General features: G+C 34.5%; 1 protein-coding gene across 1 annotated transcript in view; it reads left to right on the top strand.

The window, feature by feature from the left end:
* CTNND2 (catenin delta 2) overlaps positions 1–27,599 on the top strand; it is a 412,341-nt gene that overhangs the window by 34,212 nt on the left and 350,530 nt on the right. Inside the window, exon 2 of the mRNA XM_070942595.1 lies at positions 25,625–25,737. Coding sequence (XP_070798696.1) covers positions 25,625–25,737 — 113 coding nt within the window. The remainder of the gene's footprint in view (positions 1–25,624; positions 25,738–27,599) is intronic.

The following is a 27,599-nucleotide window of genomic DNA, read 5'->3' on the forward strand; positions in this document are numbered from 1 at the left end:
GAAAATCCAAGTTTAAAGTATATTGATTGCAATCTGTGAATTCACTTGTGAAAATTGGCATCCTTTCTCTTCCATTTGTTGGAGATACATACATCTAATTAAATCTGCTTCTTTGCTAAATATTCTAAAATAGAATTACAGGTAGTAAGAGTCTGAATAATATGGTGCTGAGACTTGGGGTTGAAGCACTTGGTATCAGGAGGAAAGAGAAATGGCCCTACAAAATGACATTCAGAAGGAAAATATACATGGCTGACACATGGCTGCACTTGAAGAAAAGAGTTGTAGTAAGTTGCTGTTACAAATGCTAGTAGACAATAAACTAGCGCTAGATTTTTTTTCCCCAAGTTATAATAATATCCTTTTTCTGGCTTTTATTTGTTGTACCTCAAACACATTTTCACAGCTGTTAGATTGACTTGTCCTACCACAGAAGAAAGGATTCAGACAGTGAAAGCTTTCTTTAAATACAGTATTTTTTTTCTTTTAACTGAACTCTGAATAAGGAGAAAACAACAGAGTCTCCTGAAGTACTCTGGGATTCCTGTGAAAGGCATTGCTTGGGCACATGGGATATGAAGGAGTGCATTCTCTACTCTTTTCAGATGATAGAACTGTAAAATATTTAATTTTAAAGGACAAGAAAAGGGGCCTGAGTAATAAATCTGAATACTCCTGTTCCCTACTCCACCTTGACATTTTACATGAATGAATTATGAACTTTTTTTTTTCTTTTATGAAACTGTCACAGTGTGGCTCAGCTTCTCAAAGCAATGCCACTTTGATGAAGCCAGGACTGAGATTAAAATGGGTTTCAGACATATTTTCTATGCCCTGGAGGAATCTGAGCTTCAATCACTCATTCTTGATATCAAGCTCCGGACAAAATCCCATATAGGCCCTTACAAATATATTTGTAACAACATGTGGCAGGTCATAGTATTCGTACATAATTAATTTCTTCCTTCTAAAGCACTAAAACGAAATACCAAAATTTCCACTATATTATTATTTATAAACATAGAAAACAAACTAAAAAACACATCCATATAAATAATATGGATATTTAATTTCTGACTCCCCCCCCCCCTTTATATTTCAACCTATTTGCAACACCTATGACATAGACTTTAGAAAAAGTGCTTGTATTTACCTTGTGGCATAATATACTGTACATGGAAGCAATTCTTGCTTAAATTTACTTAGTCTTCTGTTATGTACATAGTCTGTACTGTTAGTTTCACAATTGCTGCATATTCTCCAAATCTTATGTTCCCAGTTGATACTATGTCTTTCTTCCACTGGGGTTCAAGGTATGTTCTCCCAGCCCTAAGATTGTACCTTGCCACATCTATTTTTTTTTTTAAAGAAGTGACATCTCTTTAGTATTCTCTTCTCAATATTACCTATTGTGATGTGGTAAGGATTCTAGAAGGAGGAAATAAAGTAGGTCAGGATTACATCAGAGGCTGCTCAACTGTACTATCTCTCTCCCACATTGCTATCAACTACCATGGAAACAACTACAAGTACTACTATGGAAACTTTTCAACTTGATACTTTTGTTTTAACTTTTTTTTAAAAAAAATGTGTTATTAATCATGGCAATTGGTTTTTTGGTCATGAGTCATGACCCAAATGTTAACTGACTAATTACTCATGGTAGCACTGGTAAATTAGGAAACCGATGTGCCAGGCTGAAGAACATTTCTATATTTTGTAATTATATTTTAAACAAATTCCATTGCCAGCTTTTTTTTTAATATATTCAGTTACTTAAAGTGGCCCTGTGAAGTGATCACTCTGAATGCTAGTAGGTGTGGGACCTATTGTAGCCCCAACCCATGGCAGACATTAATTTTTTGAGAAAAAAAAAATGCAGATGATTTTCACAGTAGCACAGCAGTACCCATGACTTGAGGGGAAGGTTGGGTGAGCATTTACAACTTTGTTTTAATGAATCATGTTGGGTTCTTTTGAAGAAGCCATTCTGTTTACAGATAATACAGAGAATCTATTCCACAAAAGGAGAAGGAAGAAAAAGAAAGAAATTTCCAGGGATTATCTGCATATCAACTCACCCCACTGCCTCTATTTACAGAGTGCATTACTTCCCCAACAGAATATTGCTTATTATTGGATCCATTGCCCTTTCCCTCATATTACACACTTTCCCTTCCACTCCAAATTTGGCAACCTAGGCTGGCATGTGTGCCTTTTTAAAAAAGTTTCCATCACCTTCCAGCACAGAGGTAGCATCTTGTCAATGCCAATATAGACCACCTTGCACATGTTACACTTCTGTAGCAGTACCATTTTGTGCAACATCTCACCAAGCCAAGAGAAAATGGTGAAGTTGTCTTACTTATCCTACTTCCTGGTCAGCTTGCTATCAGTTAACCAGCCATTCTGTGCAAGAGTAGTGCAGCTTCACAACTACCAAGTACTAAAACTGGAAAACAGAAAGTTCCGCAGCTATCAGACCTGCAGAAAGACAAGAACTTGGACCCACTGTATGGACTAGCTGTCTTTTGGTTTGTCCAGGAAAAATAGGAGTGACTTCTCAAAGTGACTCGGTTTTGAGTGGTAAGCCAAAAAAGGTTATGATCTTGTTCATATTTATTCATGATCATCCAGAGGTCACAGCCAACAGTTTGAGAATTTTTACCTCACTGCAAGTTTCCCAGCATTGGTGGAAGTGAAAGGAATGATGTAGCATACTAGATAATAAGTAGAATTGTCCCTTGATCAATAGTTAAGTACAGTGGTGGAATTCAGCCAGTTTGCACAACTTCAGGAGAACTGGTTGTTAACTTTCTGAACAGTTTGGCAAACTGGTTGTTGGAAGAAATCATTAGGGCAGAGAACCAGTTGTTAAATTACTTGAATCCCACCACTGGCTAAGTACCAAGGTTTAGCAATCTATAGAACTGAGTTGCTTCTCCAGTTATTAGCACCTTCTGACAATATGCAGATTGACATACATGTCTATCACTTTCTCTTAATAAAGTAGATTGTGCTAATCAAAATGCAGATCAGACAGGCATTTCCGATGCTTCAAGTTATAGCAAACAAGTATTGAATGAATTATTTGATTGTTAAGATACTTTTCATTTAGAATTGAGATCAAGGGCATATTTCTTACAGTCTTCAGGTAGTCAAAGGTGAGCCCCTACAATCACTTTAATAAAAATATGCAAAATGAATGACTGAAAAGCTAGGATAGAAATAGGTTAGTAGCAGTAAATATGACAAAGTCTCTCTCTCTCTCTCTTTCTCTCTCTCTCTCCTTCCCTCCATCCCTCCCTCCCTCTCTCTCTTTCTTTCTTTCTTCCTTCCTTCCTTCCTTTCTTTCTGCTTTTTTCTTCTGTTTCTATAGAATGATCCCTGAACATATTTTACACCTGTTTACCACGCTGCTTAAACCACTTAAAACATAAGGTCTTTTTGTGGAGTAGGCATTTTGAATTTTAAAACAGGAACAGCATTAAAGACAAACTATATGCAAGATCCACACTGTACTTTTCTATTTGGCAGACAAAGCTGTATGTAGCAAATATATATTACTCCATGAACCAAAGGGCTGTGGATTTTTCTGTTTGGGAGATCTAAATAAATTTAGAACAACTTATTACAGGGGGAAAGAGATTGAGGTTTTCCAGTTTAAGCTAATAGGGGTCTTTCTGTGATTAAGTGTTGCATAAATAAATTGGGGAGGGCTCTGTTCACTGTTGCCATGGAGACCTTTGTGCTTGACTGAATTCTATTATTTTCGTCTTGAAGACTGCAGCCACTTTGTCGTGGAGTATATTTTATATTCTTTTTGGCCTATATTTTTCTGCCCATGCTTGCATGCTCAGAAGCTGAAGAGGAGAATTGCTGACCTGTATTATTTGGATAGTCAAAATGGTTGATGGGGTTCGTGATTTAAAAACATATATTTTTACTTTTATATGTGATAAAAAAAAAGAAATGACTCGACCTGCTTGAAGTACAGCTTGGGAAGAACTCACCCTTCAGCATTGTTGGCTATATTTGTTTGCATAAACTGCTGGGAATTTAATTTGATTTTCTGGAACTGATCAAGAAATAACAATTTGCAAAGGGAGCAAAAAAGGTAAAGAAAAAAGATATTGCAGCTACAGGCAGAGCTTATTTATAAGTTTTACGTTTGTTTGGTTTTTGTGCTCTAATTTATTTAAAACAGATCAGATATTTCAAATGACTTCAGATTCTGAATTTTTATAAAATTAAAATCCTAATATCCAAGGGAAAAATTACTTAATTCATTGCTGTTCTTTTTAAACATATCTAGAGTTTGAACCGTCTCTAAATCGGTGCATGTTATTTTTTCCTCTATTCAGTAATACACCCTGATATTGTGAGAGTTAATCTTCAAAGGGTATATAAAATATATAAAAGTTACATTTTAACTAATTCTTAAATCATAATTCTTTTGCTATTCTGGCAGCATTTATTTACTGGTGTCTTTCTGTTTTAAACATGCTAAGGAAGTAAATAATTCTAAAAGAAATGCATTTTAATCAATATGTATAAAAATCTGTGGCTCATAAAATATATTATTACCTTTCTGTTATAACATATGCTCTTATGTATATTTGCAGGCATAACCTTGTTCCTGTGCTATAGAAATATGAATGTTGTTCCGTGTACTGTCATCCTAATTTTTCTGTTGGCTGTTATGTAGAAGTAAAATATACATGTTCTGCTATCAAAAACTCTAAACATAGTTTCGTAAGAGGTTAGCATTTGGAAAATGTAACCATTATGCAATACAATAGGAATCTTAAAAATCACAGATATGATTTTAATGTTTCGGATGAAAGCTGTGAATTGTAAAAGCCAAGAAAGACTGTGAGTGACTGGTCAACAAATTCTGTAAATGAACTAATCCTAATAGGAGGATATGCCTAAAATACTCATTGCTGCCTTTCTTTTCAAGTTGAATGTACCAGCTCTCTGAGACACATATTTTAGAGAGAAAAAGAGAGATTTAGTTTTGTGGCTTCTACCTGTTTTTCTGTGCAAAACAGTTAACAAAGCTGTATAATACAGCTGAATTTTTTTTATTATAAAGCAAAACTTATTAAACTATGCTAGTGCCTTTCACAAAATTAAATATATTAAATATATATTGAATTCTTGAATTAGTTTGTAGTTTTTATACATTTCTAATGTTGCTTGTGAGAAAAATAGTTTCAGAAATTATCCTGAACCTATTATTTTCCATTCATTGCATTTACATAAATGCAGGCTAAAGAAACCAAAATATATTTGGCTCTTCATAATAATGAAATGTAAGAAAAAAAAATACTAGTAATATCCTCATGACTGATAAGTATGTATCTCCTCCTCCTCCTCCTCTGTTTTGCTCTGGTATCAGAATAGCTATTTAATCTTATGCTAATTGTATTATTTGCATTTTTAACATTATACATAAAAAAATCAAGTTAAATTTTTCTGTTCTTAAAATACAATAAAATGGCATTAATCATAATGTAATTGGAAAATCTCTTTATCTGTGGAAAATATAATTGGAATTATTAAGCATTTCATATTTTAGATGAGTTTTCCTACTCAGGCCAAGCTTTGTTAAAATCTGTTTAGGATCTGTAGATTAATTTTGCACTGCTAAGACTATATTTGACTGGTATTAATCAACATAACTAATTTCATGTTCTTCATCTATTGAATGAAAACTTCAAAGACTGTTTGCTGCAAGGCAAACATTGCTTAATTTACAACATAACAGTTATATTGTTAATCTTGTTCTATTAGAATCAGCTTTGACATTAGGAGAATTGAATGGGAAAGATTTCGAAATGGCAACCTGAAATAACCCTTTAAAAGAATTACAGTCATGCTGCTAACAATATATACTGCAGTTACCACTGCTTTACGGTTGTTCTCTATTAAGCTAATCATTGATAACCTTATTTTATTTTAAATTGCTTTCATATCCTGCATATTAATAACTCTCTCATTATTTATTTTCTCCTCCATAATGTGACTGTGAAATAAAGTGGAATGACTTTTTACCTCAATTGTAGAGGCACCCATGCACGAACCTTTTATCAGCAGATAAAAATAAGAAGCTAAAATGCATCTGGAATCTTTCAGAGCTGCTTTTTTTTTAATGATTAATGATATTGGTAATGGTAATGGTAAAAATTCAGCCCTATTTATATGTTTGTCTGGCCTTAAAAATATATACAGGACAAAGGATTACTTGGGGTGCTTATGGCCCCATTTGTATAACTAAAATAACACGTCCTCAGAGATAAGGTCTTCTATTTAAGGTAATATAAACCTGTATTTTTATATCATACAGATAATCATAATCCATGCTATAATGACTTTTTTTAGATTTCTGCACTGTATTTTGAAAAAACTGCCTTTTATGATAGTCAAGAAACTTTGGTGAATACAAAATTATTTATTAATACTTTATTAATACAAAATACTTCCAAGTGGCAGATTAATATTAGACCAATTTAAATGGTTGCCAGTTATTTCTGAGTTAAATACTTTTTTAAAAAAAAGTAATATGAACAAGAGGAAATAAAAGCCAAGTAAAATGAATAAAAGGGTGGAATACCTAAATAAATATACAAGATATTTAAAATATCATAAAATTTACAATTTTTCAATATATTATTACTTACTTTTTGAATGAAAAAATTAACTGTTATTTAGTTTTAAGATAATAATACCTAGTTATTTTTTTCTTCCATTCAGTCATGTCTAATTCTCAGAGACTACTGGACAAATCCCTGCAGTGTTCTTGCCAAGGTTTTTCAGTAGTGGTTTGCCATTACCTCCTTCCTAGGGCCCGGAGAAAGAGTGAGTAGCCTAAGGTCACCCAGCTGACTTTATACCTAATGTGGGAATAGAACTCACAGTATCCTGATTTCTAACCCAGTGCCAAATCAGTACTAGAGGTATAGTTTTCCATGAACTTGAGATATATACCCTATACATAGAAAAATTAAAATTGGAGATGTAGTTTAAATTTGTGTTATAAATAGTTCAATAATGGCTTTGAATTAGAATTGAATTTTATATCAGATTTCATTTTTAGATGCAAGATTATTCTGGATATTAAAGTGTACAGCTTGGTTAATCATGAGTGAAGGCAAATATATGTGTCCCAGGATAATATTGTAGGATCCAATCTGAGTCCATCACTAGGACTAGAATTTTAGTCTTCCAAGTTTTAGGATTCATGCTGGAGCGCATTCTCAAGGACCTTCTCTCTTTCCAGAATGTGTGCACTGAGCTATTCTATGTGTAGTATTTTTGTGGTGCCTGGTTATGTGTGGCTTTTAGTTGTTAATTGGAGCTTTGATGTCTGGCTATTAAGTCGTTGGTTGTTGTTTCCTTTTCTGCTGCATCCTCAGTTCCTAAGTGCCTGATAAGCTGGTGGTAAATCAGCTCTCCTGATGATTGACAAGAGATCTGTCTCCCAGGCTTCAATCATTTCCTTAGCTATTTTTGTCCCACAATCTAGTAGCTGTGAAATTGAATGTGTATCCTTGTTCATTGCAATGTAAGCAGTGGTGGGATTCAAATAATTTAACAACCAATTCGCCCAGGGTCAGGTTGACTGTCATGGGAGACATGGCCCTTCCCCATCCTCCAGCTCTGTTGCACATGTGGGATGAGCCTCCCGCAATGGCCAACCTGACCCTGGGTGGACTGGTTGTTAAATTATCCCCCCCACACACACACACACTATCAAAGTGTCAGGAAAGGGCAGCCATCTTTTACTTTGGATCCTCAGGCCGGCCACAAAGTGGGTTCTGGGCGCTGTGCTGCAATGGAGAAATGAGCAATGGAGCGGCCGGCAAGAGGAAAGGAGTAGGAGAAGGGAGAAGAAAGAGGAAAAGCGGCCTTCTCCTTCCCTCGCACTGGCCGCTCTGTTGCCCATTTCTCCATTGCAGTGCAGCGCCCAGGATCCACTTTGATAGCGGGTGGGGAGTAATTTAACAACTGGTTCACGTGAATCAGTGTGAACTGGCTGAATCCCACCACTGAATGTAAGGCTACTAATGAGTTTGGGTCTCCTCGTCTAATCATTTATTTGTTATTTGGTTAGATAATAGTCATTCTTCCATGGAAAGAATCAAACTTTTTTTTCGCTAAAGGGCATATAATCCTTGCAGGTATTATATCTAAAACTGATTTATTATACTTTGAAGGAATATGAGGCTCAGTAAAAATTGCTAACTATATCTCAAAGTAGGAGTTCAACTTTCAAAATGTATTCCATTCTAATATGAACTCTAATATATATTTCCCAAAATTACTATGTTTCAGCATTGCCACCACATATAAAAAATTATTCATCCAATTTGTTTTAGAAATTATTTGTCCATTTTAGCAATCATAGGTATATGAGGAATAATGTACCTATGATAAAATATATCAATTCTTTCTCACTTTAATAAATTTAGTATTATTCCCAATTCTACATCTATTTAATCATACAATCTTTGACCTATTCAGGTTTTGAATCATACTTCACAGTTTATAAATTAAGTCCAGAAATGTCCATAATAAGATTTATAAATTCAATCAAGTCTTTCAAAAATTTCCCCTGTTTGATACTGTGCAACTTATTTGAATGTGCTACAACCAGTTAGGTAGACTAAGCCATTTTGAGTTAAGAATCTCAAGTGATTTTCTTTCTCTTGTTGACAATAAAATCCTGCAATCTAGACAATTTTCTATTGAACAAATATCTTGGTATCTTCCTCTAATTTGTGGCAACACTATCTTCTCTTTCTTCATCTCCCTAAGAAGATAACCATGAAGAACCTAACAGTTTTAAAACTTGCCAGGTGAAGTAAAAGAAATTAAAGAGTCAATGAGTAGTTGTATTTCAAGTATGTGTTGATACAATTATAGCTTAAACCAGTAGTGAAATCTGAACTGATTTACTACTGGTTCACTGGCTGCGCATGCGCACATGCGCCCTGTGCGCGCGCCTGCACAGTGCACATCACATACCAAATGTGAGGTGCGGGTGCGCGTGTGTGCAGTGCACACCAAAAAGAGTCTTGGGAAGGTAAGTAGAACAGCGCGGGGGGTGATCAGCTGTGGCGCGCGATCGTCAGAGCCTTTTTTTTACTTTTTTAAAGCCGGTAGTAACAAAATGCATTTAAAAGGTAAAAAAAAGAGGCTGTGATGTTCGCGTGCCACAGCTGTGATTGTTGGAGCCTTTTTTTTTTTACTTTTTAAAAGCATTTTTACTACCTATTCACCCGAACCGGTAGTAAGAAAATGCCTAAAAAGTAAAAAAGAAAAAGTTCTGATGATCAGCTGAGCGATGCGGGATCGTCAGAACTTTTTTTAAAAAAATTTAAAGCATTTTTAACTCCTGGTTCTGGAGAACTAGTAGTAAAAAAATGCTAAAAAAGTAAAAAAAAAAAAAGTTCCGACGATCGTGTGTCGCTTAGCTGATCGTCAGAACTTTTTTTTACATTTTTTATTACTGGTTCGGCAAACCAGTAGCCTTTTTTACTACCAGTTTGGGCAAACCGGACCAAACCAGTAGCATTTCACCCCTGGCTCAAACCTATGTAGCAAAAAGCAGGAGCTTCCAGTCAAGTAATAGCAAACAGCTTCTGAAAGGATTTTAAAGAAAGTTAATCAGAGGTTGTGTATTTAGAAGTACAGATGCAGTGAAGCAACTTACAATTTTTAGTACTGTTGAAGTTAAAGAAAAGGGACAGCCCTTTATCAAGACTTTATTGTGTGAGATTTCTTACAAGGCAAGAAGAAAAATCAACCTTTGCCTTTGTGATTTGAGAATTAGATTGGATTGGATTGGATTAGAGAAATATTGTAAGCTTTTTAAATATAAGGTTATTCACATTTGACAATTTGTTATCTGTTCAATTAAAAATTAAGAGAGGAATATGTGAAGATGGTATTTTAGAAAACTGATTATTAGTATTTTAGGATATTGGTATTATTTGCTAATTTTAGAGAGGTTGTTGAAGTGTTAATAACTCTGGACTAAAAAAAGTTGGAGGTAATCTTTCTTATAAATTTATTTGTTTTGCTGCTCCCTTTCCCTTTTCCATTTTATGTTGGTTTGTTATTTTAATATTTGACTTTGAAATTTTATAAAGGTATTATTTAAAAAGGGAAGTATCAAGTCAACTACAGAGTAGAAGGAATGCAAATTAGCTAGAAGATAGAAATCCATGATTTTATATTATAATTAGTAATAGTAATAAATAAACCATTATCAAATATCATTGTGTTATTTTTTTTTAAATGTACAATAAATATTTTTCCCATTGGAAATGCTACTTTTAAAAGTGAAATCTTTGTTTCGATAACATTTTAATAATATCTACATGGATTTTTCTCTTGCAACCTAATATTCTGATTAATTCTATGACTAGTTGAATATAAAAGGAGAATAGGAGTACAGTAGTACATAAGCCCTACTTAGGCATTTCTTAAACAAATGCTCTGTACTGCTTTATTAGGGTCCTGGATCATGCAGGAAGTATATTCACATTCCAGCAAATGCAAACACAACTCTCCTTCAGATTGCCCAGCTGAACACATAAAAGTCAGGAAGAGTAGAGGTGAGCTATATGCATGCCCTATTATTTCAAGCCCTTACATTTCCCGGGAAATGCTTGAATATAGTAAATGGTAAAGTACATTCATTGAAGTGTAATCAACCTGAGGTTCAGTTCTTAGAATTTCTGAGGTAGAGCTGCAGAGAGTCAGTGAACATATTCACACTTCATTTACTTAAACTAAAAAAAAAATCATGAAAATTACAGCATATTATAAAAGCCTTGAAATATGGTGATAGCATTTTTTTTTTTACTATTTCGACTTTTTTTTTTCTTGTTGATTAGGACAAAAATGGTAAAGTAAGGATGGGAGAATAGTTTCAGAATTGTTCTGTTCCCAGTTCTTTTCAGGTGGCTGAGGAGTGGGGAACCAGGGTAGGATTGATATAACTATAGTTGCTTTTGTTCATTTCTATTTTTTTTAATTTGAAAGAATATTATAGATGGCAAAAGAACTTTCTTTTTAAATGAGGGAAAGGGGAATTCAATATTAAAACTTTCCTATGTAAAAAGAAACTACTTTTGGAAGAGTATGGAGGCTGATTATCATTATATGGACTGGATTTTAATACCTGAATATTCTGAAAAGAAGCTTTTTGTTAATATTGGAGCAGTGGTGGGATTCAAAAATGTTTACTACTGGTTCTGTGGGTGTGGCTTGATGGGCGTGGCTTGGTGGGCGTGGCAGGGGAAGGATATTGTAAAATCTCCATTCCCACCCCACTCCAGGGGAAGATTATTGCAAAATCCCCATTTCCTCCTGATCAGCTGGGACTTGGGAGGCAGAGAATAGATGGGGGCGGGGCCAGTCAGATGTGGTATTTACTGGTTCTCCGAACTACTCAAAATTTCCACTACCGGTTCTCCAGAACTGGTCAGGTACCTGCTGAATACCACCTCTGTATTAGAGGGAACCTGGGCTGGGGACCTTTTAGCCTGTTTGATTTGAGTTCTGGTTGTTCCATTTTCTTTTTCTTTTTCTGAGGAGTGTTTTCCTGGGTCCTAATTCTAAGCTCGCACACCCATTTTGAATAGCTTGAATGCTGTAGCATCTGGTCTTTCTATTTTATGCCGGAGGACCCCTTGCAAAAGGAGGCCAGCACACTGTGCAGTTTGGAATAATTGTATTTTTATTAGATTTCAAAAGCACTTTCAACTCTTTTATAATTATTAATGGATGGGAGGAGAGAGAATAATTAATCTGACTGCTCTTCTGTGCTTGGGAATTCAGGACCCTTCTTTATTTAAAGAGTGTACTTGTATGTTTAAAGAAAGTATTGTAATTCCAAAGGGTGGGGGAGGAAGAAGGGGAGGTGCAATCATTTTTTGTCTAATTTAGATAACAGTCCTGATTATAGGAACAATAGTTTGTTTAAAACATATCCTAACAACTGTTTCCCACAATCTTTGATCCTCTTCTGTTTGTTTGTTTTTTCCAAGAAAGTAGGCTGGAGGTTTATTTTGTTTATTCTAGCTTTCTTCCCTTGGCTGCCTTCATCCACCCTTACTCTAAGCAATTCATTTCTAAACAACTTCTTATGTTGTTGAGTATTTATTTTTTGTAAAAAGATTATTTGTTCACTTCATTCTGCATTTTAATTTTCTTCTGGTTTTTGAAAAACCACTACATATCTAAGCTGTTCTTGCTGATACTATTTTGCTATATACAATTGTCTTCATTTTATTTAATGCAAATTGGTCAACTAATAAATTCAGTTTTAAATGACTTGGCATTTTGTATTTGTTTTTATCCACATGTGATTTCTTGACCTTCCCTTAATTCTCTTCAACACAGCCCTTATAATTTTAAATTGCCTGGAAATTTTCTTCCCAAATGAGAACAAACCAGATGCTAATAGTTTAAAGCATATTGCTTTTCTCATAAGCCAAGATGACTCAGGCTGACTTAACCTCTGCTCACATACAAGTTTCCCTGCCCATTAGCTAATGCCATGGCTCCAAACAATTGAAAAGGGAAATGGGGCATGGTAATTTTAATAATTATCAAATAAAATGGAAGTACCAGTTCAGGGAAAGGAGGTCAGCTAATTTCTTAGTATAGCTAGTGGAGCAAATTTGCTTTCTCTCCCACTGCTCTAGGTAGTTACAATGTGTGCTATCAGTTGATCAGAAAATATAGGTGGTAAGTTGCATACAGGTGACCAAATATGGAAATCTAAATGTTAAATGAATGAATCAGGCAAGGAAAGAAGGAATAGAAAGATATAAAAGAAATATATTACAAATTACTTTCCTGATCTTCCCATTTTTGGTTTTATAATTTTTTTTTAATTGTTAGCATTTTTGGGTGTGTGAATGGGTGTGTGAAAAGCTAATTTATTTCAATATTTTATTTTTAAAAATCAAGTAATATTTTGGGGAATTGTGACACCTCCTCTTCCGACTACTTGGAAATTATTGTTCATATACTTTTTCAGTGGCAATGAGCTGTGAAGTGGGAGAGGTGAGGAAGTAGCTTTGTTCTCTGCTCCAGTAACCAGCCTTATAGCCAATCCAATAGCTTGCTTTCTGCAGCACAGAGATAAAAATAGAGCAAGGGGGGAGGAGAAATAAAAGTGCTGCTGTGAATGGCTGTACAGATGAAATCCAAAAAGAAAAAAAAAACTTAGAAAAGAGCTTTTTTTTAAGTTTGCAAAAATTTCCATGAATGTTCTTAAGCTTCTATTTTTTGAAAGGAACCTATTGCCAGTTTGTATCAAATTTCACCGTTCAATAAAGAAATACCACAGTTTTCTGCAAAAGGGCTGTTGTTTAAACCTGCTTATTAAAAAATAATCTGCTATAATTAAAAGAAGTGTTCAGCCTCCTTGTGTTCAGGATAGTGGCCTGTAAGGGAGAGGTGTTCATACTGACCTGAAGCAGAAATTCTCCAGGTCAACAAAGGAATAAGACGAAGCTGTATACTTTCCCTGTATGCATTTAATCTGTATCCTCAACATACATTGGGGGACCCAAAGGTCAAAAGGCAACTGTGCTTTCTTGTTTTGCTTGAAGACATTTCCCTTCTCATCTAAGAAGCTTCTTTAGTTCTGATTAAATAGTGGAAAGTTGAAGGATTTATATTCCTTGCAGTCATCTAGTCATTAGCACTCTTTCTGAGCATCGTTGAGGCCACGTGGAGGTTTGTCTATGCCTTCAGGGTCACTGATGATGAGTTCAGGTTCAAGTGATCTTGAGGGCATATAGACAAATCTCCACGTGGCCTCAATGACTGTTAGAAAGAGTGCTAATGACTAGATGGCTGCAAGGAATATAAATCTTTCTTCATAATTCAGTTAGAACTGAAGAAGCTTCTTGGGTAAGAAATGAAATGTACTTAAGCAAAACAAGAAAGTCCAGTTGTCTTTTGAAAGAAAAGCACCTTTGGGGCATCCATGACCTGGATGTCTGAAAATCTCTATAAATATACATTGAGGGAAGCTGGATTCCTGGATTTCAACTTCCAGAATTCTTCAACCAACATTGGTGGAACTTGAAGTCCACATATCTTAAATTTGCCAATTTTGGAAATGCTGTGGTGGAACATAGTAGACCAGCTTACTTTATCTGATTGCAAAAATCCAGATGACCAGGAGATGTCAATAACATTTTTCTGTATCATAGTGCTGCCATCTAATGATTATACAGATTTTGGCAACTAAGATACTGTGGTTCTATGTTTTCTGAATGGTATACTCTTTGAATAAGAACTTGTTGATTTCTGAAGCATCATTCCGAACTTTGCAACTGTGAAATTACTGCAAAAGTGTTTGATCTAAAAAGTGTTGTTGTTGTTGTTGTTGTTGTTGTTGTTGTTGTTGTTGTTATATACTTTATTCATTAAACATGAAACTCAGTCAATTGAACATTCAGAAATGCATCACAAATACCATTGACTGGTGCTAATGGTTGATACAGGTTGTTGCCAGCGTCCTAGGTATCAACCAAGTACCTTCTTAAGATGTACGATGTTCCAAGTAGCGCAGTTTTTTGCAGTTCCGCTGGTATTATTGCAGGAAGCTGCAAATTATTATTATTATTATTATTATTATTATTATTATTATTATTATTATTATTATTATTATTTATTGGTTAATCTTTAGTGAGATTCACAGCCTTTGAGGCTGGTTAATAGCTCAGCAGCTCAAGTCCTAACCAAGGACCTAGGAACTGTTAAGGTATCGTCGGAGGATGTAAGCTGTTTCGAGTAAGGTGGTTTTTTGTAGAGTCAAAATGTTCAAGTCCGGCAAATTTAGAATTTCTAAATAGCGGGGTAGCCCTTTGGGTATTGCTCCGAGGGCTCCAATTACAATCGGAGCAATACCCAAAGGGCTACCCCGCTATTTAGAAATTCTAAATTTGCCGGACTTGAACATTTTGACTCTACAAAAAAAAAAAAAATTATTATTATTATTATTATTATTATTATTTATTTATTATTATTATTTCTTTTTGTGACTCATCTTTCCTTTTCTTCATTGTCCTAATTCCAGTTTTGTACTGTTGTGATTTTTAATTACAGATGACTATCTGCTTTCTTGAAAAAAAATGATGTTCATATTCTATTACTTGGGGAGAATAACTACTTAGATTTTTTTTATTAAAACGTATGTAAGAAAATGCTAGTTAAAAGAGCCAGTTTGGTATAATGGTTCAGCTGCTGGCCTAGAAACCAGGAGACAGTGATTCTGGTCATGCCTTAATCATAAAAGTCAATTGGGTGACCTTGAGCTAGTAACGTTCTCTCAGCCCTTCTCACTTCAGAAAGTTGTTCGTGTGGGGAAAATAGGAGAAAGGAGCATTATGTATGTTCACCACCTTGAGTTATTTGTAAAAATAATAAAGGTGGCAGGTGGGATAAAAATCTAATAAAGAGTAGAAGTTGCAATGTCCATGTTATTTGTAAAATATGATATTGTTGTGTAATAACAATATTGCAGCTGAAAAAGGAGAGGCTTGGGATTTTGTGTGGGGGGGGAGGTGCTATAGTATATACAAATAGCAGGACATGCATTTTAGATTAAAGATTGGCAAATCTTTTAGATTAAAAACTAGCAGTGTAATTTCACAGTGTCCCAAATAGCATTCTCCATTTAAAAATCACAATTGAAAAAATGGATTTAAGAACTAAACAGCTGAAAAATCAGCATAGAACTTTGGGCAATGCCACCATCAAGATCTCAAGAGGAAGAAGATCCCATAGCTGGAATGTCTACGACTTTGACACTGGATGTTTTCAGTCTACTAAAAGCATACTTGTTCATTGCTCATTCTACAGAGGTTTGGAAAGCACACTCTTATCTCTGCATTACTTTCAGCAGTGTCAGGTTGCACAACTTAATCTTATGTTCTCTTATTACTTTTGAGCTGTAATCCCAACATAACATAACATATAAGGTTGCCATGTTTTGGACTGCAGTGTGTAAAATTTACCAGGAACTGATAGACAGCAAATGTTGCAACATCAGAGGAAAACTATGCTGTTTATTTTATACCAGTTGGTATAAAACATCTGGCTGACTTGCAAACCAACCATAATAATAAATTATTAAATATGCATTCTGTCAGACTTTCAACAACAATGGGTGGCTCACAACCACAGTCAAATTAATTATAATAAAATCAACAAAATATAAAAATAAAAGTTGGCAAGCACCACAAATCCGATGGAATGAAGCAAGGGGTCTCATTCTCCCTTGCCAAAGAGCAAGTCTTCATGGTTCTTCTAAACAACAGTGGGGGAGGGCATTCAAGAGGGCAGGCATTGTTACAGAGAAGGGTCCTGACACTGTTATTTCAAGGCAGGAGGCACAATCTTCAGAAAGGCTGCCACAATGGCCTGGACCCAACCATGGGTCACCTCCCTGACTGCTTTTACTAAATAGGAGGGATGTGGTTCAGTGGCTAAGATGCGGACCTTGTCGATCAAAAGGTCGGCAATTCAGCGGTTTGAATCCCTAGTGCGGCGTAATGAGGTGAGCTCCCGTTACTTCTTCCAGTTTCTGCCAACCTAGCAGTTCAAAAGCACGTAAAAAATGCAAGTAGAAAAAATAGGGACCACCTTTGGTGGGAAGGTAACAGTGTTCCGTGCGCCTTTGGCATTTAGTCATGCTCCCCACATGATCACCGAGACGTCTTCAGACAGCGTTGGTTCTTCGGCTTTGAAACGGAGATGAACACCGCCTGCCTGAGTTGGGAACAACTAGCAGGTAAAAGGTAAAGGTAAAGATTCCCCTCGCAATGTGCGAGGGGAATCTTTACCTTTACCTTTTAAACCCAGTAAACAGGTGGCAAGCTGACATCACAGAAACCCTGGCCATTTCCTCAGGCCTATTTCTAGTTTTTATGCATTTTTGTTTAGTATTTAATTGCATTTCATTTTATATGTTAACAGTGGTGCCACATTGTTTTGCTACATTATATTACACATAGCTATAGTATTAACATTAATAATTTAAACACAGAGATTTCAGTGGTTTAGTAGTTTATACTCCATGATAATAATTCAATGTTTAGTTATTTTAATTATAATTTGTAATGGAATGGTAGTAAATTTTTATAGTTCTAATGTAAATTCATAATCTAATTTATACAATAATTTTGGTATGGGAATTATTCCATTCTGGATGACAGCCAAATTAATCTGAAGCATTTTATAAATGGAAATGAAAATAAATACTGCCTAAACAAATGTGTGGGTTTTGTACTGGTCACATGGAACTGCAAAAATACAGTTATGATATTTTAGTTCAGAGGTACATAACTTTAGGGACAAAGGCTATGCCCAATCTTTTCATAGGCTATATTGCAGGTAATGTGTGGGACCAGAATAAAAAGATTAAAGCATATCAAAAATTAAATTTGATTTATGATTACATTTAATTAATGAAAAATAATATGATTTTTGCCCATGCAGTTTTCCTCTGTTGTAGAAACTAAATATTATAATCTAGTGGCAATTTGTGGGGGACTTTGGAAGCTCTACCTAAGATTAAGGAAAGTCTATGATGCTTTGAGCTGTAAATTATGTTCCTCCCTATTTTAACAGTGTTCTAATTTTTACTTTAGCCTTTGAAAGTAAAAAAAGTGCTTATGGGAGCTGTAAATCAGCACATCCATAACGCTCCAATGGGGTAAGCCACTATGTGGAACACCTGTAATTGATATATAGATCATATATGAAATAAATATCTTCTTTTAGTATTCTTTTAGTAATGATCCATGCAGTTCAGATATTTGTACTCCTTTTCTATTTTCACATGCAAATGTCTGAAATAAAAGGCTTCTTTTATTCACTATCAATTCATTATTATTTAGCAGCACGTATTGTAAGAAACTGAAGGTTTTGCATTAGTAATATGTTTCACTGTTGTTTTGCACAGTACTATATTACTCCATGTCTATGGAGATTGGCAATCATCCAAATCATGGTTGTTCCAAAGGTGCATTTTCAAACAGCAAGTGGACTTTCTTGATTTTTCTTGAAGACATTTTGCTTCTCTTCCAAGAAACCTTTTCAGTTCTAACTAAGTACTGGGGCTAACTGAAAAGAGTATAAATCCTTCCTTCCTTATCTAGAGAAATACAGGTAGTCCTCAATTTACAACCATTCATTTAATGATCATTCGAAATTACAACAGCACTGAAAAAAGTGACATGACCATTTTTCACACTTATGACTGTTGCAGCATCCCCATGGTCACATGATCAAAATTCAGATGCTTGGCAACTGGTTCATATTTGTGACAGTTGCAGTGTCCCAGGGTCATGTGATCATCTTCTGTGACCTTCTGACAAGAAAAGTCAACGGGGAAACCAGATTCACTTAACAACATGTTACTAATTTAACAACTGCAGTGATTCTGTTAACAGGAAATGCAGTAGCTTAGTGGCTGAATGACACTGGAGATGGTCTTTGCTTCAGCAGTTTGTGTCCTAGCCCTGTGCGGCACTGTCCCATCACTTGCTGCAGCTTCTGCCCACCTAACAGTGTGAAAGCATATTCTATGCGAGTAGATAAATAGATACCTTTTTGGTGGGGAGACAATCTGGTGCTCTTTTCAGGCAATCAGATTCTCGCTGGCTCTGAACCTTCTTGGTTGTGATGCCTAAGGCAGCTCCAGTGGAGAGAAAGGACCTTGGATGCTGCTGCAGGAAGATCCATTCATTTTTCTTTCGGGTGCAAAGCTAGCTCGCTCTTCTCTGGTACACCTTGGGAAGCGCATAAGCATGTACCACAACAGAGCTACTAAATTGGCAGGCAAACTACTATTCAGCATTAGCATTGTTGTCTCCTGGCTAATGTAACAAGATCATATGCTAAATAAAATAAATTTCATTTAACAACTGTGGCAAGAAATGGAGGAAAGTTCACTTAAATGCCTTGCTTATCAACAGAAATTTTGGGTTCAGTTGTGGTCATAAGGTGAGGACTGTACATTCCTTCTGGCTTTTGCATGACTTTGCCATTTAGAAATAAATGTGGCATTTTGAGTTCACATGTAATTATCAACCAAGAAAAAAATCTGATGGAGTTAGAGAGGGCACCATTTGATAATATCCAAAAAAGCACCGGTGCATTTTAAGAAGAATATGAGTAGTTGGAGATTAGTTGCTATTTCAGAAACTGAAACATTATAAAATGTTATAAATAGCATTGCCTGTTATATTTTGAAAGTCTGGGCATAGGAAGATTGAATTTGTAAAACTGACCTGTAATTTACTACTATTCTAGAATTAGGATATGTGAACATTTATTAGATTGGAAATATTATTGCTATGAATATAAACACTAATAAACACTAATGATTGAAGTTGTTAATTCTTATTTTGACTACCTCAGTTTGAATAATGTTGTCCAATAATCTGTTTTCTTCAAAATTTATTATAAATATTAGATTTTTCATAAAAATTATCCAAGTTATGACTGCATTTTAAGCATAAGATTGCCTCAGAGGATGTATCATTTCTATTTATACAAATTCCCATGAATATTTTCAGCCATCACTTTTTCAGAGGGCATTTTTATTTTGTGTTTTTAAATTCCTATTTAGTAACTCAAAATAACAGGAATAAAAGCAATCAAAACCTGTAAACCACTTATTTCTTTTAGCGAATGCTGATATTGGTAAGTACTGGTACCAACACTAACATTTTCTTATACTACTGTTAAAATACTTCTTTTAACTCACACAATTTTTATAGTCATAATTATGACAATGTAACTTAGGTTCCATACATTCAAGAAAATATCTGTCAAATATATTTTTAGACCTCTTTGAATGTTATAGAATGAATTTGTTCTTGAAACCATATCTGGATGTAATTGCCAGAACCATGCTCTCTGATGGTAGCAATCAGATCAGCTATTTTCTTGTAGTATAAGGGAACAACTACTTATTGATTCTTTCTCCCTCCACTAAATGTTCTGATCTCACACTGTTGCTTTCTGCTTCAGATCTAGATTTCTCATCCTAATATAAGTAGCTTTTTTCTGTGATTCTCTTCCATTGCTTCTTCTTTGGTCTTATTCACACACACCATTGGTCCCTTGTTCTTTCCCCTTTTATCTCCACTACTGTGTTTTTTTCATATTTCATATACCTAGTGTAAATTCTCTTTTCTCTATAGCAATACAGCTTCCTAATCTTTTTGATAGTTAAGAGTCTGTCAAATGCAACTTCTAGCCTTTCAGATATCATCAGTTTTGCCAAGTACAGCCTGTTGAATGTTTACTGTTCTTTATTGATCTGTTACCCTCATGGGAAATAATTATTAGAACTAATACCGCAAAACAAGACAACATCTTATTGATTTCATTTTAAATTAGTGAGTGTTATATTTGGGATTTATCATACTCAAGGGAATGATCATACCCAAGAGACATAATGGACTGACTTCCTTTTAACTGTTATATGTCCTGCTGTTATTTAAATATGGTCAAAGCAAATTTATAAAGATATTTGTTACTCTTACAAAAAAAGGCACGGTGGCTCAGTGACTTAATGATGCTGGAGATGGTCTTTGCTCTGCGGTTTGAGTCCTAGCATTGATGTCACTCAACTCAGCTTTTGCCCACCAAGCAGTTTAATAGCATGTGATATGTAAGTAGATAAATAGCTACCACTTCAGTGGGGAGACAAGCCTGCACTTTGTGCAGTCAGTTAATATCCTGCTGGTTCTCAACCTTTTTGGTTGTTACACCTGTTTGCAAGGTGGCTTCAGTAGAGGGAGAGGGCCCTAGATGCTGCTGCAGGAAAATGGCTCATCTTTCTTTCTGGTGCACAGCTAGGTTGCCCACCTGTGGTGCACCTTGGGAAACATGCGAACATGAACCAAACAGGGCTAGCAATCTTAGGGAAACAAACTGCTACTTTGAATTAGCGTTGTAGTCTCCTGGCTAATGTAACATCACCATACATTAAATAAATTAAAAACTCTTGCAAAAAATATGTTTGTCCTTATTTTGAATGGTTTTTGCCCAGATTCAGTACTTCTGCTCTATTTTTTTAATGAAGGATTAATTAAAATGATAGAATGCTAGTTTATGATATATCAGTTCACAAAGTGATAATGTGACAGTGTGTGTTCTTTAACAGAAGTCTTTTGATTTATTCTGCCTCTCCATACTTCCTCTATGTACAGCAAAAACTTTATGAAAATAATTTGGTAATAGAACTAGGATTGTGAAGCAGTTTCTTAATTTGAATTAGCTAGATTTAAATGCATTTATGGAATATGAATATAGATGTGTCATATTACGATCTATGTGAGAGAACCTTGTAATTTAATAAAAAAACAGTTCACTTGTTAGAAAGGAAAGCTAACTTAGATTTTTTTTCCTCTTTTACAATAAACTATGGGATCAAATCATACAAGAATGTCAACAAATAAACATTCACCCACATTTTCATTAATTAAACAAATAAAGGTTGTTGATGGCGGTTTTGGATTAGGGAATAAATTAAAACATTCCAAACATTCCAACCAACTGAATGTTCTAGCCACATGGCATCACTATAGCACACAAACCAATTAAAGCCCTCCAAAACATCCCAAATGGAGGATGAAAGGCTGCAAGTCTTCAGAATCATAAAGAAAGGTACAGGAGGAGATAGGAAAAGATGGAGGAGGAAAGTGAAAATCAACTCAAAGATACATGGCAAATACTAATTTGCAAAAGTTTCTCAACATAACAAACTAGGGCATACAAAACCTTTGCTAGACCAATTCTTGAATACAGCTCATCTGCCTGGAATCCACAGTGTCAGTGCACAACATACATACAATGAGATTGGTTGTATATCAGACATTAATACAATTGAGCAGGTCCCAAGGTATTTCACGAGAAGATTATTCCACTTCTCTGCTCACAACAGAATACCTTATACCACCAGGCTTGAAATTTTGGACTTAAACAACTTAGAACTATGCCGCCTTCGGTCTTACCTAAGCATAGTACATAAAATTATCTGCTACAACGTCCTACCTGTCAATGACTACTTGAACCGCAATAATATATGAGCACACAATAGATACAAACTTAAGGTAAACCGCTCCTAACTCGATTGCAGAAAATACGACTTCAGCAACAGAGTGGTCAATGCCTGGAATGCATTACCTGACTCTGTGGTTACATCCCCAAACCCCCATAACTTTAACTGTCTACTGTTGACCTCACCCCATTCCTAAGAGGTCTGAAAGGGGCATGCATAAGTGCACCAACGTGCCTACCATCCCTGTCCTACTGTCCCCATTTATTTGTATTCCTTTCCTGTATTTATAATCATGTTTATACTTATGTCTGTTATCTTATACATGTTTGACAAACTAAAATAAATAAAAATAAAAATAAATAACAACACCCACTGTCAATAGGGCCAGGGTCATTAGCATGATGTGAGTGGGTATAAAAATTAATTGGATTGAATAAAATAAAATTTTAAAAAAATAAAAGTAACCCCACCTTGATTCTTTTCTGTATATGATGAGGTTATGAGAAGCTCTGCCAGATTTTCAAGATTATGTTGTTATACCCTCAGTAATACAGCAATATTCCTGGAATCATTGCTGGGCTTGTTTTCTAACCTTGCCTACCTCAAAAGGCTGACCTCATAGTTGTAACCTGCCTTGAGTCTTTACCTAACTCAACATATACAGTACATTCCATAAATAACAAGAAACGTTTAAAACGTTTTGCTACATTTTAAGAAATGAGATAGATGTAGAATTAAAATGAAGTGATAAAAATAAGAGAATGGATTCTTAGAGAGGATTTGTACTGTGTGAAAGATCTGGCCTATTAAAATAAAATGAACTACAATCATTCAACGCAGAAATTTATCATTTTGTTAGAATTTTGATTCAGTGATAACTCATTTTAGCTGATCAGCACACAGTGATGGAAGAAGGAAGGAAGTCTATTTACATAGTTGTTTTTTTGGAAATTTTATCAGATTGTTTTGGGGGTGATGATGATAATGATTACCATTGCTCATTGACTTGCCTTTCTACATCAAAAAATGCTGTTCTTTCTGAACAATTCTTCTATTACTTCTAGCTATAGACCATGACATTGACCTCTTGTGCCATTTGTCAGTTCCTACATGGTTTTACAGAAATTATTTTGAGAACATAACTACAATTAATAGAGTAATATGAATATAGTTCATAGAATAATATCTGCAGTACTGCTAATATAAGATTTTTTTCATTTTACAGACATATGCAATATATTTTATTTCACTTTGTTTATGAACAAGATTTGTTCACAAGCCATTTCTCTGAAATGATATTGGGTTCCTTTCAACTCTGCTATTCTGTTAAGACAAGAGAGAATGAACCCTTAAACCTTTTGTTTATTGTATATAAAAGTCCTGCGGGATAGATAAGAAGGGGAAACCAGCTGAAGTTTTCAGTTTTAGACTGAAATTAACGGAAGTATTTTAACAGAAAAGGTGCTGCCATTTCTTCACCTGATTAACTTGATTCATCTGGAAATTCATATGGATGATCTCCAATATAAATGATTCCAAAGAGGATGATAAAATAAGCTTAATAAGTAGAATTTTAAAACAAAATCATCAATAAAAAGCCAATGTATACATCAATGAGCTGAGCATTTTTATTTTCAAAATATAGTTGAAAAATGAGTAGAGTTCATCACTATTAAAATATTTAGTATGTTGTAATATTGTTTCCTTGATTTTTCTTGATTCATAATTTATTTATTAAGTTTATATGCCTCCCATCTCACTATCGAATGACATAAAATTAGATTATACGTTAAAACATTTATAAATACTAAAGGCCTAAGAGCTACTTCTGTTAAACTGTGGTTTTAACCCTTTAGTAGATCCTAAAACCTTATTTTTAAAGAAATTTCCTTTAATGTAACATATAGTTTTTTAAAATATATGTGACTTGCTTTACGTATTGTGATGTTCCTTGTTTTCCTATTCCTAATTATTCCCAGCAGGCAAGAGGGGCTACTATTCCGTTGTAGTTATGTTTCTAGGCTTTTTTTTTTCCTTACAATTGTTGTGACATCATTTTGATACTTCTTTATTGTAATAGTTTTTTTCTTCATTGCATTGTTGTTTGGTTCCTACAAATTTGCCTAGATGCAACATTATTATGCTAAAAACAAGATATAATTTGCATAAAACTTTCATTATCAAAAGAATTTTAGGAACAAAGTCAATGAAGCATGGCTTGCTGCAACTGAATTAAATTTCATGAGTTTCTTAATGATGAACAAGAGAGAATACATTAAAAAAATAACGAAACTTTCTAATAATTGCGACAAAGCAAAGAAGTAGTTCCTGGATATTTTTTCATCCACCCAAAACAAAATATTATTTTTAGTTTCTGTACTTTTTATTGCTGCAACAGTTGTTGTAGGATATACTAAGAGATACGATCGCATACTGGTCAGAATTTTAAATATTTCTGAATTAATTATGTTAACATAAATTATTAACTGTTTTGGATAGCTAGTTATAAAAATACAACTGGTGTATTTTTCTATCTTTATATTGCATGCATATGTATATGTGTGTATTATTATATATCACTCTTGTATTCAGATATATTCATATAGATATTTAGACTTAGACTAAAGATATATTCATATAGATATTTAGACTTAGAATAACTTTGTCACTTTAAATGTACATTAATTGGCATACATTAAAATGAAATTTTGTTGCATGCAGCTCTCAAAGGGTCACCACCTCCAATATACATTACATGAACATGACAAATAAATAAATAAATAAATATTATGCATATATCCACATTTACGACACAGGAAAACAACACAGTTTAGTTCAGATGTATGCATGTACATGGCGAGACAAACGAATCTTGTGAGTTTACCAGACGGATGCACAGGGAACAGAGCTGTTACAGAATCAGGTAGTCCTGCTAAAAATACCTCGAATCCTCCTTCCAGAGGGGAGCAACAGAAACAGACATTTATGTGTACGTGTAAGAGAGCGTGAGCTGTAAAATAAGTGAAAGTATTGAATGTGTGTATTGGAAGTGTGATATACTGAATTAATCCAAATTTCTGGGTTTGTATTAACCAGAAACTAATAGTCTACTGGGCCTACAAAAACATGCTAGGCTGAAATGTGTTTGACTAGCTGGTGTGAAATGAACTCAGCGAACATAAATTAGCAATTCTGGAATGAGAAAAAGGATAATAAAATGTATTGTAATTCTAATAGGAATGAAACATAAATCTTTCTTTTTTATCAAAACTTATCCAGCTCTTCTCTGAACAAAAACCATAGCCATTTGGAATATAACAGATATAATGATATAATACAATACAATAATATTTTATTATTTATGTAATGAATAATATCACATTTTAATAATAAATATATACATTGGGGTTGATAGATAAAAGCTTCAGAAAGCTTTTTAATAAGGTTGGTCGCTATTAACTAACATTTCAACTGATCATAAACCTTTGTATTTTTATCTTTCAGGAGTTACAGTTTGAAAGGCTTACACGAGAACTTGAGGCTGAACGTCAGATTGTCGCCAGCCAGCTGGAGAGATGTAAACTTGGATCTGAGACTGGAAGCATGAACAGCATTAGGTACTTAATTAGAATAGTTTTATTATTTTTGCATAATAAATTCAAATTGATAATTGATTGTATTGATCATCCCCTTGTGTATTAGAAGGTGTCTAATATAGCAGTTAGAGCAAAATTATTAAGTTACATTATGTGTGTTACCTAATAATGAATTTGAGCAAAAACTGATAGCAAAAGCACGCACTGTGAAAACTGGGGAGGTGATGAAATAGCATGACATATAAATCAGTTAAATTTAGTTCCTTAAAAAAAAAGAATGGGCAAAAATCAATGTGAGAAATAAATTCAGTTCTGTAGAATTTAAAAATGCAGAGTGCTGCAGGTCATTTGCTGCCATACAAATATAATAACATTTTGTTCATTTTTCAGTTTGATCATTTTAATCAAGGAAATATTTGCCTTAAAATACCTGCACCTTTGTTTTGATTTTTTTCCTGATATTTTTGCTAGAGAATTGTCAACCTTAAAATGAGTATTGTGATTGTAATTCTACTTATTTGATTTTTAAAGATGTAACTTATCTAGAGAAATACAGGTAGTCCTCAACTTACAACAGTTCATTTAGTGACCATTCGAAGTTACAACAGCACTGAAAAAAATGATTTATGACTGTTTTTCACACTTACAACCGTTGCAGCATCCCCATGGTCACATGATCCATATTCAGACACTTGGCAACTGATTCATATTTGTGTCAGCCGCAGTGTCCCAGGGTCACGTGATCCCTTTGTGCAACCTTCTGACAAGCAAAGTCAATGGAGAAGCCAGTTTCACTTAAACAACCATGTTATTAACTTAACAACCTCAGTGATTCACTTTACAACTGTGGCAAGGTCATAAAATGGGGCAAAACTTGCTTTACAAATGTCTCACTTAGCAACAAAAAATTTGGGCTCAATTGTGGTCGTAAGTCAAGGACTACCTATATGCATAAACTAATGAATTTGTGTTGGTTTCTTAGACTGCTTTTTTAGTGCATGCACAGTTGGAAGTTCTTAGTTTAGCTTAGGTAACCCCATAAAAGCTAAGCAGAAATGGGCCTGGGAGTCTCTCAAGAATGCCCATCACTGGCATTCAATATACAATATACATCTCAAAATAGGTAATGACAAATTACATCTGGAGTGACTTCAAGAAAACTACATGCATGTAAACCCTAGAAGTCATGCTATGCAAGTCTATCCTTGTCTAGCCCAAGATAGAAAAATAGAATGATTATATGAAGTAGTTTTGTAAAAAAAAATTACACATTGAAATTAAAAAAATAAAATAAAATATTAAAAAATAGTTTGGCCTAGTGGTTAAGGCATCAGCTTAGAAAGCGGGAGATCATCAGTTGAAATCCTGCCTTAGCCAAGAAAAGCCAGCTGGGTGACTTTGGGCCAGTCCTGTATCTTAGCCCAATCCACCTCGCAGGTTGTTGTTATGGGGAAAATAGAAGACGGAAAGCTGTATTGGATATGTTCCACTTTTGAGTTATATGTAAAAATAATAAAGGTGCGATACAAATAAATAAATAAATATAATATAATATTAGTAAGCAGCTTTCAGAGAAGTAGTCCTTTACTGGGTTGTGGTAAATCAAAGTTGAAAATAATTTAGAAAGGGGTTTAAATTCCTAGTTGTTGAAATAAACTTATAGAAATTTGAAAGACCTGAAAAATAAAGTGAAATAATTGCTACTAAGAAAGAGATTCCAAGATAAAACCACTTGCTTTTAATAAATCGTCAAATATATGTGTTAAGTGTTTTTGATTACATTAAAACATGGAGAGATTTATATTTTTTCCAAATCTGTGCATCTTATCTCAAGATGTATTCATATCCTCATTATCTCTAAAATAGATTTGGCAAAGCACTCT

Source organism: Pituophis catenifer, unplaced genomic scaffold (assembly GCF_029215685.1).
Source record: "Pituophis catenifer annectens isolate HBS135680 unplaced genomic scaffold, rPitCat1.0.hap2 SCAF_3, whole genome shotgun sequence".
Classification (NCBI taxonomy): domain Eukaryota; kingdom Metazoa; phylum Chordata; class Lepidosauria; order Squamata; family Colubridae; genus Pituophis; species Pituophis catenifer.